We start from the raw sequence: 16,048 nt of genomic DNA, 5'->3' as shown, positions 1-16,048 counted from the left end.
CCCCTCCCTGCACCTCAAGTGATATTGTGAATTCTCTCTCTCTTACTGGGACTGTTTGGGTACAGCAACAGTTGAGATCCTGTTGGCAGAGACAAAAGCACTGGTCCCCATTATGGAATTGATGCCCTGGCGACTGCTGGGAGAAGACATTTTTATAATGAGTGCAAGTGATTTGCTGGGGTCCTGCAGCCCAGCGCTAATCATGCGGCTGTGTTATCTCAGTCACACACCTGCTCATGCCTGATACATCTCCCCTTCCCCACCATTCTCTGGTTGCTGGAGAGTGCATCAATCCTCTTGAGCTGCTTGAGCTTTTTCCTTTCCTGGCTCGGCAATGTGCACATGTGTGTCGGGTGCATACTCTCCTGGCTGGAACTAAGGATAATTTCAACTGTAATTTGGCAGTTGTCCAGAATCTTCCCTGCAAATACAACGTAGCAGCATCTTGTGTGTGTGTATTTGTCTCTGGTGAGCTAGCTGGCGTTTGCTACTGCTGCTGATTGAAAGCTTGTTTCCTGCCCCCCCCCCAATACTTGAAAGCATACTTTGTGTCCTGTGTGTGTTTGCCCATTTTGGGCAGCCGCAATGTGAACCACTACATAGTTCCTTCTCCCCAAAGTGTGCGTCTCATCATAGGCTTGCTGGCATTTGCACCTTGGGTGACTGAAACAAAAGAAGACAGAATTTCTATTCCTTTTGTAGCAGAGCTGCTACTGTGAACTTCCCCCCAACCCATGCATCAAAGATTCTCTCTGGGCCCCTCCGTACCACCTAGACTGGACCCAAACATTCAGTGGAAACAAATCACATGGCTTACCTGGTACAGGTTCCCCTCCCAGGAAGGAATTTAGTCACCCACTCCGGGCTCTGCACCCTTCTTAGCATCCCTGTTGAGGAGATTGCAGGCATTCCCCCCATTTTTCCCTTTCTGCATCACACATTTCCAAAATGCCTTTAAAGGTACAAAAGCCCTTTCCTCTTTTGTGTTGGTTGTCTGTCTGCATGGGCTCCTTTGTTATCTTCCAGGCATAATTCAGCATGCTGGCTATGATCTATAAAGCCCTATATAGCTGCATTCTTAGAGATCAGTTTCTTGTTTCTGGTTAGATCCAGAGGAATTAGCTGTGTTAGTCTGTAGTAGCAAAATAGTAAAAAGTCCAGTAGCACCTTTAAGACTAACCAACTTTATTATAGCATAAGCTTTTGAGAGCCACAGCTCTCTTCGGCAGATGCATCTGATGAAAAGAGCTACAATAAAGTTGGTTAGTCTTAAAGGTGCTACTGGACTCTTTACTATTTTGCTTCCGCTCAGTCTCTTAAAACTGCTCTCTTAATTATTCCATTTGTATGCCAGTCCAGAAAGTAAGGGTACATGGTTGTGGTTGGGAGTGGTGGCCAAGTTTGGGTGCTTGCTACAGAATTCTCTTTCCCCAGAAATTTCTTAGAGACAGAGCATCTTTTAGCAATCACCACTGGATCATTCTGTTAGCAATCAGACTCCCTCCCCACCCTGCAAAAGGGCAGTTTATAGATAGGAAATATCATAAACGGCTTTGCCATAAGTCCAAGATACTGTATGCCTGGCCCCAGGCAGAGCGGATGCCAGATGACCTGGAGACTAGAACGTTATCAAGCCATGAATCATAGAGGGATGACTGACTGACCACCCACCACGCCCTGGAGAGCAGCAGAGATAGCGAGGTTTCCTGATAGAAACTCCCCACCTAATATCATGAACGCTTTCCTCTACCTTTCCTCTCCCACTTACCTAATCAGTGCTATTCAGCACATCTGATAACCTTCCTGCCCGGTGCTTAACAGGTCATCAGGCAATATTTTTACCTATAGTCTATCCCAGATAGTCATGTCAAACCTCTCCCAGCTCTGTCTTTTGGTGCTACACCTCTGAAGATGCCAGCCACAGCTGCTGGCGAAACGTCAGGAACTACAATGCCAAGACCACGGCAATACAGCCCGGAAAACCCACAACAACCATCTCTCCCAGCTCCTTTGTCCGCCTCTGGAGACAGCCATTAAGCCATTGTTTGGGGCAAAGATGTCAGTTTTGCCCTGGGAACATTTTGCCCTATACCTTGGCTTCCCAGCCATGTGCTCAGTGTTTGTGTGTTCTGAACCTATTCATGCATCCTCAGATACATCTGAGTCCTCTCTCTTTCTCCCCATGAAATACTGATCACTTTGCTGATGCTCCCACGGACCTCTTTTTTTTCAGGACTGGTAATTATTACCCTGCCCCAAATTACTTTCACCCATTTTCCTCCCTGATTTTCTTAGTTTGCCTTGTATGTGTGCTGTATGTATTTCTGCTATTGCCCTTTTTATTTCTCATTTATTAAAAAACCCCTTTCCTGCTGAACATCTTGATTTATTTGAGAGTTCTCTTAGGGAACAATCCCAGTATACATAGTTGGAGATTCCTAGTTACCTCCCCTTGCTTGTCTCCTTAAATGCTAATTTCCCCAACAAATTAAATTTGTGGGCTGGACCAAAATTTGCCACAGAAACAGAAGTGTCCTATAGGCATGACTCTATACATTTTGCATTAAGAATAAGATCCACATTCTGCATCAAGAAAATTACTTGATCATTTTCAAACATTGATGTACTAATAATTAAAATCATAATAACACATGGTAAAAACAATAATAATCAGTGCTGGGCCAAAGCTTCTGTTGGCAGCAGAAAGTGCCCTGGGAGGCTTCAGTCAATTCAGGAGGGGATGTGAATGGGTGTGAAATTGTTTGCCTATTCAGAATGAATAACCACCCCTTTTGTCCACCAATTAGTCGATATTATTCTTGAAAAGAATTACTTTCGTTTCAGGGATTGTTTCTACTTTCAATGCAAGGGAGTCGCGATGGGTTGCCCCGCGACTCCCAGTATCGCTAACCTGTATATGGCCAAGCTGGAGGAAAAGTTTTTTTTTAATCCAGCTCAAAATCCATTTTACAAAGAAATCTTATACTTTGGTCGCTACATTGATGACGTGGCTGCTATTGTGAGCAATGAGAACCTTGTTGAGAGTTTGGGCACGTGGATGAATTCCATTGATACTAATATAAGATTTTCATGGCAGTATAGCCACGAGCAGATCAACTTTTTAGATGTATATGTGTATAAGACAGATCATGGCAAGTTAAGGGTTAAACCCTATAGAAAGCCCACAGATCACCACGCCTACCTTCATTTCTCTTCTCACCACAGCCCGAGTTTGAAAAGGAACATCCCTTTTAGTTAGTTCTTACGACTTAAACGTAATTCTACCCATTTTGAAGACTACAACAGAGAAGCTAATAGACTGGAGAGGGCATTTGTAGACAGGGGGTATCCTATAGAGGTGGTTAGAAATGCTAAACTTAGATCCCACTTGGTTCCTAGAAACCAGTTACTGACTTCAGTTGTAAAACCACACAGTGAGAGCATCACCTGGTCTGTAGAATTTTCTCCATTGGCCCAGGACATTATCAAAATTGTCAAATGGAATTGGCATGTGTTACAATTCGTCCCGGGGTGCACTGCCGTACTGTTGATAGGTCTTAGAAAAACTAAGAGCATTAGAGATATGGTCATTCATTCTGACTTTGAATGTAGGATCCCACCCAGCAATTTGCCCATCGGGCATTTTAAATGTGGCCACTGTAACATCTGTGACTTCTCAGTCAAACTTTCATGTATTACAAATCCCATGACCGGTAGGAACCTTTACAGTAAGTGCTTTTCTACCTGCTCTACTTCATCAGTTGTGTACATAGTCCGCTGCACATGCGGCTTATTATATATTGGGAGTACCACCCGACCATTGAGACTACGTATACAAGAGCATCTATCTAGAATTCGTAATAAGGTCTTTGAGGCTCCTTTAAGTCAGCATTTTGTAGAGCATCACACTCACGAACGGGAATTTGTTTTCTCTGTACTTCAGGTAGTGGATCACAAACAATTGCAAGACACCCGCAGGGATTTGTTGCGTGCAGAAACACGATGGATTTTCCGCCTCTGCAGTTTGACACCTCATGGTCTCAATAACGACATAGACTTCTCTCCATTCCTGGGCTAATATATTTACTCTTTGAATGAAAGAGATCAGGGTTCCAGCATTAATCATTTGGTTTTGATCATGAATTTCTAGCGGCCCCTTTAAATCGTTCATAGGAGTGGTCACTCTTATTAACAAGATGAGTTTAAATTTTGAAGGGGTTATGCATTGCTCCACCCAGAAATAAACTACCTGGAAGACATTAGAGAGTAGCAGAGAGATCCTACAGATCCAAATTCTGGGAAAGGTGAGGTAACTCTCCTTTGGTTGGGGCTAGAGCATAAAAATTGGGCTTCTCAAGGGAATGTGTGCATGTATTGTAATATTGTGGAGAGAAATAAGAGATATTTACTCTGTTCATGTAAATACATCTTTTTATTTTTGTATGTTATATTTGAGCACATTCTGGTTGGATACATCCAGAATTTACATGAATTTACTTGACGCTCTTATGTTGTTTTCGGATATAACGTGGCTTTTGAGGAAGCAAATAGTGCGAAACGGGATTAAAGCCTCAGCCGGCCAGCCCATTTCCAACTCCAGCCAGGAGCTTTAGTTGTATTGACTCACTGGCTTTTTGTTTGTACATGGTGCCTTTAACGTGGGTTCTGAAGGTATAGAACCAATAAAGTCGTATCATTGTGTTTGTGGCTTCTCGGACTTCCTTGTTTGTGCTATCTTTGAAGCCACCCCCTCCCATTTTTTTCTATTCAGAATGAGGGGCAGGAAGCATTGCCCTCCTTGTGAATTGTTTTCTTACATCATCACATAGACAAATCTGATTGACTGTGTGGCACTGTATGATGTCATCACATTCACAAAGTGATCCCTGATTGCCTGGAATTATATGCCTAGGAAGAAGGCGGTTTTTAAATGGCACTGAATCAAATGTGAATTAGTTAGTTAACATCCTTAAGCAGGTTTGAGTAAAGGCTAGGGGGAGGAGTGTTCAGGAAACATTTACTCCCCTCCCTGCAGGTACTACTTTTGTGTAAAAATTATTCTTGTGCAAACATTTGGTCCTGTGATAATCAAAATACATTTCAATAAATAAAAAACAATCCAAAATAGCAGCATAAAATATACAAATCACTTAATCTCAACTCCAAAACAGTGCCCTCTAAACCCATCCAGGCTATGCTTGGGTGAAGCACACTGTGTTATTGCCATAGAAAATTCTGTTCCTGGTGATGTGTTTAGACACCAACACAGTGATGGAACCAAAAAGAGGCCACTCACTGCATGTCTTAAATGAAGCAGGAATGTATGCTGAGAGGTAGTCCCATAGTTAGCTAGACCACGAAAGCTTTAAAGATCTTCACCGGTGCATTGAATTAAGCTTGGAAACTAATACAGCTGTTGCAAAAACAATTGTATATTACCCTCACATCTTTTACGAGTCAGTCAGCAGGGTTTTTGTGATAAATGAGGGTTACCAACTCACACTTGGGAAATACCTGGAGATTTGGGGGTGGAGCCTAGAGAGGGACCTCAGCAGGATATAATGCCATAGAGTCCACTTTCTAAGGCAGCCATTTTCTCCAGGGGGACTGATATCTGTTGCTTGGAGATCAGTTGTAATTCCAGGAGATCTCTGGCCATCACTCAGAAGCTGGCAACTCTAATCTCAGTTGTCTTAACTGGCAGCCCCATATACCACATGTTACAGTAGTCAAATCTGAGGTTATAGAGATACGGATTCTTCTTTTATAAAATGAAGGTGTGTGTGCGTTTGTGATAGCTGATCCATTTGAATTAGGGTTGCCAGCTTGTGCTTGGGAAATTCCTGCAGACTTGAGGGTGTATGTATGTATGTAAGCTGCCATCTGTGATTTCAGGCACAACATTGTGCCAGTATTACCTATTCAAATAGGCCATAACATCCATCACCTGCAACTGAAATTGCCACTTTTAGCACAGCCAGTCTTTCTACCAGCTTGACCTCCATGCTGTGGAGTCTATTCAGCCAGTTCAACCTCATCTGTTTCACCTCCCCTCGAAACACTAGCACTCAGGTGGAAGCTTCTGGCTGCTTAGTGAAAGAAAATAGTGAAGGAATGCCAGTGGTATATTTATGACACTTAGTTCTGAAGCTCTGGACAATTTCACCTAGTACATATTGAGCAACATGACTGACAGTGTGGCCCTCTCTGGACCCAGCATGATACACCTGGAGGCACTGAGCTCCCCTTGCTGATAACAGCCCTTTGAGCATATGCTCCCAATTAGGAATGAAGCCACTTGAAAGCAAGCCCAGTAAATCCTCATCAGATGTTCTACTCATCTACAGTCCAGAGTGTTGAACACCACTGCTGTTCTAGAAGCACCAGCAAGGCAGAATTCCACATTTCTACATGAAGCTACTGTATGATACCACTGGTCCATTCAGTCAGTATTGACTACCCAGCCAGAAGCAGCTCTCTAGAGTCCCTAACAGAAGTCTTTCGCATCTTTTTCAACTGGATATGCTGAGGATTGAAGCTGGGACCGTCTGCATACCAGCTGATGTTCTGCCACTGAGCCATTCTGTGGTGTTGTCACCTGCCACTGTCTTAAAAAATCAGTTCAACAACCATATGGGTTAGAAACTTAACCTTAAAAAGAAAAGAAACAAAGCTGAAGTTGTAAAGATTCTGCATCAGAAATGAAATCCAGCTCATGTGTGGTATGATCAAGAAATATGTGGAACCCCCACTGTTATGCTCATGTGATAGAAATCTCTACCTATGTGCACTGATTTCAGTGACAATCTGAAGCTGTAAAGAGCCAAAATAACTCCATGCCTCTGTTACCGATTCCCCTGAGCCATCTGGCTTCCCACAAAATCAGTTATTGCTTTGAAGAAATCCTGAAGGTAGAAACCCAACATCTAGTAAAATTGCTTGAGAGGAGAAAAAGGGTCTCCCCCCCCAATTTCTCTCTGAAGGCAGGAATGTCAAAAGGTTTGAATCATGGATCGGCTGTAATTAAAAAACACATAACTAGTCGTTTTCAAATGTGGTTGTTCTACTTAATTGATTTTGCCGCCAGAGGAATAAAATAAATAAATAAAAGGCGCCTTCCCCATGAATTACTGGAGGCGGCTGAGACTCGGTTTGAATCTAATTGCTGCAAATGTGCCAGTTTGTTGCTGGTAACAGTTATTGTAGAAGAAGCAGAGGGAAGAGGGAAGAGGTAGCGCTGTGTGTGTGTGTGTGTGTGTGTGTGTGTGTGTGTGTGTGTGTGTGTGGAGGGGGGGGACTGCTGTCAGCAGCTGCATCTTAGGCACCGGCTGCTTCTGAAATAGTGCTTTCCCCCTCTCCATCACCACAAAGGGTTTCTGCTGAATGCCTAGGCATGTAGGTTCTGTTTCAAAGTGTTTTATTCATATTTAATTGCTGGCTTGCTGCCGCTCCCATCTTTAATTACAGTGTAAAAAGTAGGATATAAAAATGCACCAGCATTCAATTTGTTTTCTTTTAATTTCTGCATATATTATGTGCTCTTTGACTGCTCACTCTGGTGAGAAATGCGTCATGTATAAGCAGGGGACTGGCAGTCTTTTGCTAAGCCAACTTGGCTGGCTGCCTGTCGAGCACAGAGCAGCTCCAAGGAACTCTGCTCATTTTGGAGGTCAGGCAGGATGACCTCAGTGGTCTTCCACAAACATATAATATACCAAAAGCAGAGTCCCTACATTTTCTCATTGGCAGTTATATCATGAGCCCCATTTCCCTCCTTCGGCTTGGTGGCCTGATCCAGTTTTGTTCCCATCCCTTTGCAGTCTTGTAGATGCTTTATAGTTTCTGAACGGGATCTAACTACTCACAAACCAAAGACTGCAATGAAGATTTGGTCAGATATCCATTTCTAGGCTGTATTAAGAAGACAGAAGAGTAGATGGGGAAGGAGTAAATTAATCTAATCCAAAGGAAAGGGCAGAGTTGGCTTTAGGCATCCATGGCAAGAAACTGATCAGTTGGTCCTCTTAACTAATAGGATGCAGAGAGAAGCAGGTTACCTTGAAAGGAAGTTCTTTTATAATAGGGATGGCTTGGGGATGAGGACATGAGGGGGCACTATGTCTTCAAAACTGCTACATCAGTTCTGGGAAAAACCTGGAAATGATGTAGGGTAGCTATAGGAATCATCAGAAATAGTATGGTAAAACCATAGAGTTTCCAGCCATTCCTAGAGCTACTGTATGTAACTTCTGAGTTTTCCCTGGAAGTGACGTAGCAGTGAAGTGATTCTGGCTTAAATTTTTTTTTCTCCTGACACAGCTGAGCAATGGATGGCAAAGAAACCTGGCAGCCCTAATTTGTATCTACCCTGGCATTCCTCTGCTCTTATGCTCCTTTAGAATTCTCTCTACATGATGAAAGGCCAATGAGAAATTACACTGCAAGGTACTTTAGGAAGATGGGAAGCACCTGATCCTCAGACCTTCCTAAGCATTGTACGCCAAGTGATAATGTCCATATGGTTGGCTTGGTGATCTCTTTACATATTTTATTTTATTTTAGATATTTATACTCTGGCTTCCTCTTCAGTGGACACCTAAAGAGGTTTACAACATTGTTCTTCCCTCCTCCATTTTATCCTCACAACAACCCTGTGCAGTAGGTTAGGCTGAGTGAATAAGACTGGCCCAATGACACCCACCAAGCATCCAAAGCCAAATGGGGATTCATATCTGGGACTCTGAGGTCCCAGCCCAACACTGTTACCCAAATTTATCCAAATGTCTGGCCTGTCATGTAAGAATGGCTTCTATAGCCACAGAACCACATTTGTGTTTTGGGGTAATTATTTGGGACTGTTCCTGTCTGTTGTATACACAAGGCTGGTGCCAGGTTTTCTGGCCAATTGCCAAGTTGAGGAAGGAGGTCTGGGTGCAAAACCAACAACAGAGTTGGTGTGTGTGTACTCCGGACACCCTTTTATAGCTTTAGGAGGATGCATGTCTGGGGGAAACGGTCCAAATATGGGCATGCTGGGTAGAAAAACAGGGTACAGCAGGACAATTTAGGTGGGGTGATTGACGAACTGGCTCGGGCTGATCCAACAAAGCTTGAGCAACGTTGGTTGTTGGGGGTTTTCCGGGCTGTATTGCCGTGGTCTTGGCATTGTAGTTCCTGACGTTTCGCCAGCAGCTGTGGCTGGCATCTTCAGAGGTGTAGCACCAAAAGACAGAGATCTCTCAGTGTCACAGTGTGGAAAAGATGTAGGTCATTTGTATCTACTCAGGAGGGGTGGGGTTCCGGTTGGTTCCGGTTTGTGGATGATACATTCATCATTTGGAGCCATGGGGAGGAAGAATTGATGGAGTTTTTGAATCATCTCAACAACATCCACCTGAACATACAATTCACAATGGAGAAAGAAAGTGAGGGAAAACTCTCATTCCTGGATACCTTGGTCATCCGCAAAGCAAACTTTCAGTTAGGTCACAAGGTCTACAGGAAACCAACTCACACTGATCGGTACTTACACAAAAACTCCAATCACCACCCCCGACAGAAAAGAGGCATAATGAAAACATTAGTGGATCGTGCAAGACGGATATGTGAGCCGCGCTTTCTCAATGAGGAAATTAATCATCTAAACCACGCACTTCAGGCAAATGGCTACTCCAGAAATGAAATCCGAAGAGCAATCAAACCCAGGATGAATCAAACAACCAAAGAAAAACAGTCTCCCACAGGAAAAGTGTTTTTGCCATATATCAAAGGAATTACTGATCAGATGGGAAAGCTTATGAAAAAGCATAACCTTCAAGCAGTATTCAGACCCACCCGAAAAATACAACAGATGCTACGATCAGCAAAAGACAGCAGAGACCCCCTCACCTCTGCAGGAGTATACCGTATACCCTGCAGCTGTGGACAAGTTTACATCGGGACCACAAAGCGTAGCATCCAGACAAGAATAAAAGAACATGAAAGACACTGCAGACTTGGACAGCCTGAAAAATCAGCAGTGGCTGAACATAGCCTAACTCAAACAGGGCACAGTATCTTATTCCAGGACACCAAAATACTGGACAACACTTCCAACTACTTTGTCAGACTGCACAGGGAAGCCATTGAAATTCACAAGCATAAGCAAAACTTCAACAGGAAAGAAGAAACCTTAAGAATGAACAGAGCATGGGCTCCAGTTCTGAAAAACACCAGGCCAACAAAACACTCCACACCCGACAATAGCCCTGCAGAGAAGATTAGCACATCAAGCACCAATCCATATGCAAAAGAACCTTCTCAGGATACAGTGAAGCCTCCCGCCATTAGCATTCCACACCCTGGGAAACTCTTACAGAATGACTCAGCTCAACCCCACCCCTCCTGAGTAGATACAAATGACCTACATCTTTTCCACACTGTGACACTGAGAGATCTCTGTCTTTTGGTGCTACACCTCTGAAGATGCCAGCCACAGCTGCTGGCGAAACGTCAGGAACTACAATGCCAAGACCACGGCAATACAGCCCGGAAAACCCCCAACAACCATCGTTCTCCGGCCGTGAAAGCCTTCGACAATACCTTGAGCAACGTCTTGACGATATTGCCAGGTAGGATGGATTGTGTGGAGAGTTTCTGCGGTTATCCTGTAGTCTCAAGTTATTGTCCAGCAAACAAGGGTCAGTCACTCCTGGTTGTGGGTGTGAAAGAGCTTCTGGGGTCGGTAGACGAGAGGCCTTTCATCAGTGCACTCTTTAGAGCTTTCCAGTAAGTGGGCTACTGCTCTGGGGGAGTGCCTAGAGGAAATTCCTGCTAGTTCAGAAGCCCCTGCTTTGGCATTAAACTGGATATTTTATCCAGTCCTCCGGCAGTCAAGTCAGAGGGTCTTTTTGTGGGGAGGAGCAGTGGTGCCTGTAACATGATGGCCTCATATGCAACAGCACTCTAACCATTCTGTACCTGCTGGTCTTCTACACACCTGCTGAACTTGTTGGCTATATCCTCAGAAGTTATTAGTTAGGAACAGACGAGGCTTAAATCTTCTGAGGTAAAAAGAATAGGAGAACAAGCTTTCCCCTTGCTTCACTGGTAAACTTTTTTTTCATGAGAACAGGTGTGGCCAATACCTGCAAGGTTTCTGGGTAGGACTGCCATGTTGCTGGCAGGGCTCTGGTGCCTAACAGCTGCATGGCAGGCAAAAAGTCAGCCAATGCAGATTTCCCCATTATGGAAATGCAGTGATGGGGAAAACTTCATCCTTGCAGCTGTTGGATGCAGGAAGCCTGCCAGGGGAAAAAAAACACCCTACCCAAAGGGGTTGGTGAAGGATCAAGATGGGTGAGTGTTTGGATTTGGAGGGTTGGCTTCACACTTCGAATTAAATGGCTCCATGGGGGGAAATGCACCCACCGTTTCAGGAGAAACTTGCCACACCCCTGGCTTTTTGCTGCCAGGAAAATAGAAGGATGATGTCTGAGTGTTCCTTGAATACAGACGGGAGCTGTATCTTCTAGGTGGTCATGTTGTTTGTTTCTATACAGTTGAAACATATGTAGGGGCTACAGGATGGACCTTCCCCTCCTCTTGGTTAGTGACTTGTGTTGTAGCTCCAGATGAGACTTAAGGGTGTATGTGTGTCATGTGCTGTCAAGTTGCTTCTGACTTACACCAACCCTGTGAATGAAAGACCTTCAGAACGTTCTGTCATTAGCAAACTTGCTCTGATCTTGCAGACTGGAGGACGTGGTTGAGTCAAGTCATCTCATGTTGAGACAGAGGAGAAAAAGCACCACTTGCTGTACAGTTAGTGGTTGTTTGTGTGTTACACATCATCTTGCTTCATTTGACAGGTGCCAATGTGTGCATCACATTTCTGGGTAGCGGTACCACCATGTTGTGTGTCATGGTTCCTCTTGCTTCACATGGAGTAGGAAAAATCCAGGGCCCTATTACACGTCTCAATTTTGTTCTATATCTCCTCCTAAAAGCATACAGTGTGAATACAAGGAATTACTCTTAGTAAATGTGTGTATCATGTGTGCCAGGGAACTGGGACGGGCTGCAACTCCTTGTATTGGTGTCAAACCTGGTGTTTGCTGCCATAAATATTTGCAGAGGTTCATGCTTTCCAGTGATTATGTATTACAAACTCCCCTGGCACAGAAATGGCTATAATAACCATGAGCAACTTTGCAGGTTTGTAACAGAACCATGACCTTTTTTTCTGCATTAGCTTCAGTGCCATGTGTAAACAAGAGGTATGACCTCGCCTTCCCCTCAAAGACAACTATGATTTTGTGTGCTAACACACGTGATGTATGAAGTTGCCAGGCTTCCCTGTGATGTTTTCTCTGTAAATGCGCAAATATATAGATAGATAGATAGATAGATAGATAGATAGATAGATAGATAGATAGATAGATAGATAGATAGATAGATAGATAGATAGATAGATAGATCTTTTCTGATGAATGAAAACTCCAACAGATTCAATGATACATCCATGGAAGTTTGTTGCCAGCTTGTTTTCCTCACTCTCTTGCAGATTAAAGAGTTGTTTGTAAGTTTTGAAGACACACCATTGGGGGCAGCATCTCTGGCTCAGGTTCATAAGGCTGTGCTACGGGATGGGAGGACGGTTGCGGTGAAAGTCCAGCATCCAAAAGTTCAGGCACAGAGCGCCAAGGACATTCTACTAATGGAGGTAAAGTATTATGCTGCTCTTTGTTGCTTCCACCAGAGCACTGGCTCAGTTTTCTGACATTGACTCCTCTCTCCTTTGGTCAGAGCGGATGTTCAGATCTCTCCCTGTCTTGTGATTCTGTTATTTCTACAAGGCTGTCTCCGGGTTGTTATATCCCTGGCAGGTTAGGTGCCGGATTCATAAATTGCTATGCAAAGAGGAAATAAGTGCACTAAAAAATAGAATATGGAACTGATGTGATTTTGAGATGAGCCTGTTCTCTTGCATGGAATTTTGTCTCCTTGATTATTATTTATATAAGACCATTACATAGCCCACTTTACAGAACACCTCAGCTAAGATAGCTAGGTCTTTGACCAGAGGAACTTCCAATCTAATGTCAACATTTAAGAGGAAGACAAGGCAGGGGGAATGAGATGAGCCAATGCAGTTACAGAGCACTTAGGCTTCATTTTTGTTGGGATTGAGAACTGGGAATTTGGAGTTTGAGGGAGGAATTTGAAGGGGGGAAAGATGGGGAGAGAGAGAGGGTATCTCATGAGGATTCTCAGATGAAGCTTCAGGCATAGGGAGCAGCAAGGTAAGCCCCAATTATTTGTGATGCTCTTGAATTTGCTTTCTTCTTGAGTTTAAATCCTGGTGTTTGGGCTGTAGCTCGCCATTCTGCTCAGCTAATGCTGGCACATGAATCTGGTGCAAGGAGACTTCCTACAGTGCAGCAGCAGAGGGCAACTTTTTGCAGCACCACTGCTACCTGAACGGAATGGTAGGATGCAATCCTTGGTCAGCAAAACACAGATTGAAGGAGAATTGATAAATCATTACATAAAGTAAGGGATATAGTATATTAAGTAAAATGTAGTCTTTTGTTAAGTCTGTGTCTGCATTAGCTAGCATACTTCTTCCATTCCTAAGTAGTGAGGCTGCATGTGGCTACAGTTTGCTTAGATTCCCAAACATTGTCTCATTGGCCTGCTTGGACGAGCTTATTATCCACATTTGTGGACAAGACCCTGCCTCTTGGGAAATGGTTTCCTTAGAGCCATCCAAATATAAGAATCTTCATTGAGTGAACCTTCTCAGTCCCCTGGCCTAGGGTCAAACTATATGGAGTGTCTGGGTTGGAGTTCTGCACATGTAACCCATAACTACATGTGCGCCTTTGCAATGGGGCAAATAGCACAAAACAGGGCTGTTTTAGGTTAGAAAAACTGCAGGGGCGGGACTGAAGCCCCTTCTCCTCCCGTGTCTTGATGCCTATACAAATTGGGGCCACACAGACTTGGGAAATGTGTTCCGTTTGTCAAAGTCCTGTGGGGGGAACCCAGACACTACATATTACAAATCCTAATGTGTAGTTTGACTCCTGTTTTACATTTGTATCCTCAGGTCAGTTTCCAGCTAAATTTCCTGTTAAGTATACAGTCGAGTCTATAAAATTGCCTTCAGTAGGGAGTTATGTACACTTTGATTTCTGTGTAGTATTTATATAAGACCAAGGCAGAGAGGATCTCTGGTTTCTAACTGCTTCTTGGTAGGGGTCTCCAGTAATGGAGTAAGCTATAAACTATATGCCTGTTTCATCACCTAGGTCGAGTATTAAGGTAGAAACAATTTTTAAAAAATTTATTTTTGCAGCTTTATGTTTGCTGCATTTTTAAATAGTAAATGTAAATTCTTGGTTAAGTGAACCTGGATATATTGATCTGGTGGAGTCCTCTAGGCTTAACCCTTCCCACATTAATGCCTTTAAACTTTTGGTCAAATTACTTGCAGTGCAATACTATGCAGAGTTATTCTGATGTAAGCCCATTGATCTCAGCGGACATTGACTTAACTCTATGTGGTACCACACTGTTAGAGTAAGATCTCTTTTTGGGAAAAATTGGTGGTTAGAGATTGGAAACTCTGGAAGAGGTATACTCATCACCCAGAGTATCTCAGGTAAATCTCTTAAATGAAGCAACTACTCTGAAGTCCCAATAGTAAGAGTTTCTGTTCCATCCACAACATGTGTGGATGTAAGATAATCAGTTTTTGAGGCTAGAATAAGAGAGTGCAACAACTTCTTTTTAAAGAAAAAACTGAAAAAACAGTGTCAATCAGATGGATGTTAGAATATAGGTTTTCATAAACTAGTTTTCACCACTGTCCCTGTGGGCTGCCTTCTTGCATTCAAAGGCTGGAGGCAGACAAATAGTTCTTTCAGATGCTTGAAGGAAGTTTGAAAGAGGGATTGTTGCTTATGGTGTGCACACTCATCCTGCTTTCATCTCCAGTAAACAAGTTTTGCAGATTTTGTGTTGTTTGAAAAACTCGCAACAGCTTTTTGATTGACACTGGGAGAAAAGAAATGTGTGCGTACATGTCCATGGGAAATGATGCCTCTCTCACATCACTTCCCCCTCTTTGAACAAGTGCCTGTTCCCAGACTTAGCCTTAAATTCCCTTTAATTCTACAATGAGAAAAAGATGTTCTAGAAGCTTCTTGTTTGCCATGTTGGGAGTGCTGAAGATGGAATAAGCCGACTTAGGAGAGTGTGGTCCTGAAATTTACACACTGAGGGCCAAACTGAAATGTGGAACCTGCCCAATCACACCCAAAGACTGATGTTAGGAGGGCACCTGAATGAAGGGCACGGAACCCTTTCAGTGACCACGGTATCTGTAGTCCGTCTCCTCAAAAGCTTTCACTTATCCAAGGCCATTCAAAACTGAATCCTGACAAGTTGGAGGAATGCTGGCTGGGAAAACTGAAGTCTTCAAGGACATTGTTCTTCCCACTTTTGATGGGGTCCCTCTAACACTCACTGGCTCAGTTAAGAGCCTAGAGGCTATTCTGGATACAGCATTATTGCTGAAGAAGCAAGTTAAAGTAGCTGCAAAGTTAAGGTACCTTGACTTGGCTGATCTATCCACAGGGATCCATACTAAGGTTACCTTGGGGCTAATATATCCCAATGTGCTTTCTTGAGCCTTCCCCTAAAAATAACTATGAATCTCCAATTGATAAAGAATGCAACAGGTTACTATCAGGCACTAGATGGAACATACATGTCATACCCATTCTACAGATACTCTACTGGTTACCAATCAGTTACTGGATTCAGTTCAAGGTTCTGGTTATCACCTACAAAGCCCTTAATGCCCTTGGAGTCACATATCTGCAGGATTACCTCTCCTGCCATGCCCTACTAGGACAGTGTCACCCATTTGAATCTTCTGAAGGAGCCACCCAGCAAATGGGTGAGATTGGCAACTGCCTGTTTGTGCGCCTTCTCTGCGGCAGCTCCCAGTTTGTGGAATGGCCTTCTTGAGGAGGTCAGAAAGGCCCCCACTCTGTTA

At 43.6% G+C, this 16,048-nt stretch overlaps 1 protein-coding gene across 1 annotated transcript in view; it reads left to right on the top strand.

Annotated features, from left to right (window-relative positions):
• Nucleotides 1-16,048, top strand: part of ADCK1 (aarF domain containing kinase 1) — a 155,050-nt gene that overhangs the window by 96,531 nt on the left and 42,471 nt on the right. Inside the window, exon 5 of the mRNA XM_054972008.1 lies at nt 12,545-12,703. Within this exon, the coding sequence (XP_054827983.1) occupies nt 12,545-12,703 (159 nt within the window). The remainder of the gene's footprint in view (nt 1-12,544; nt 12,704-16,048) is intronic.

This window comes from Eublepharis macularius, chromosome 2 (assembly GCF_028583425.1).
Source record: "Eublepharis macularius isolate TG4126 chromosome 2, MPM_Emac_v1.0, whole genome shotgun sequence".
In the NCBI taxonomy this organism is placed as follows: Eukaryota; Metazoa; Chordata; class Lepidosauria; order Squamata; family Eublepharidae; genus Eublepharis; species Eublepharis macularius.
This window is presented reverse-complemented; position numbering and strand designations above follow the sequence as displayed.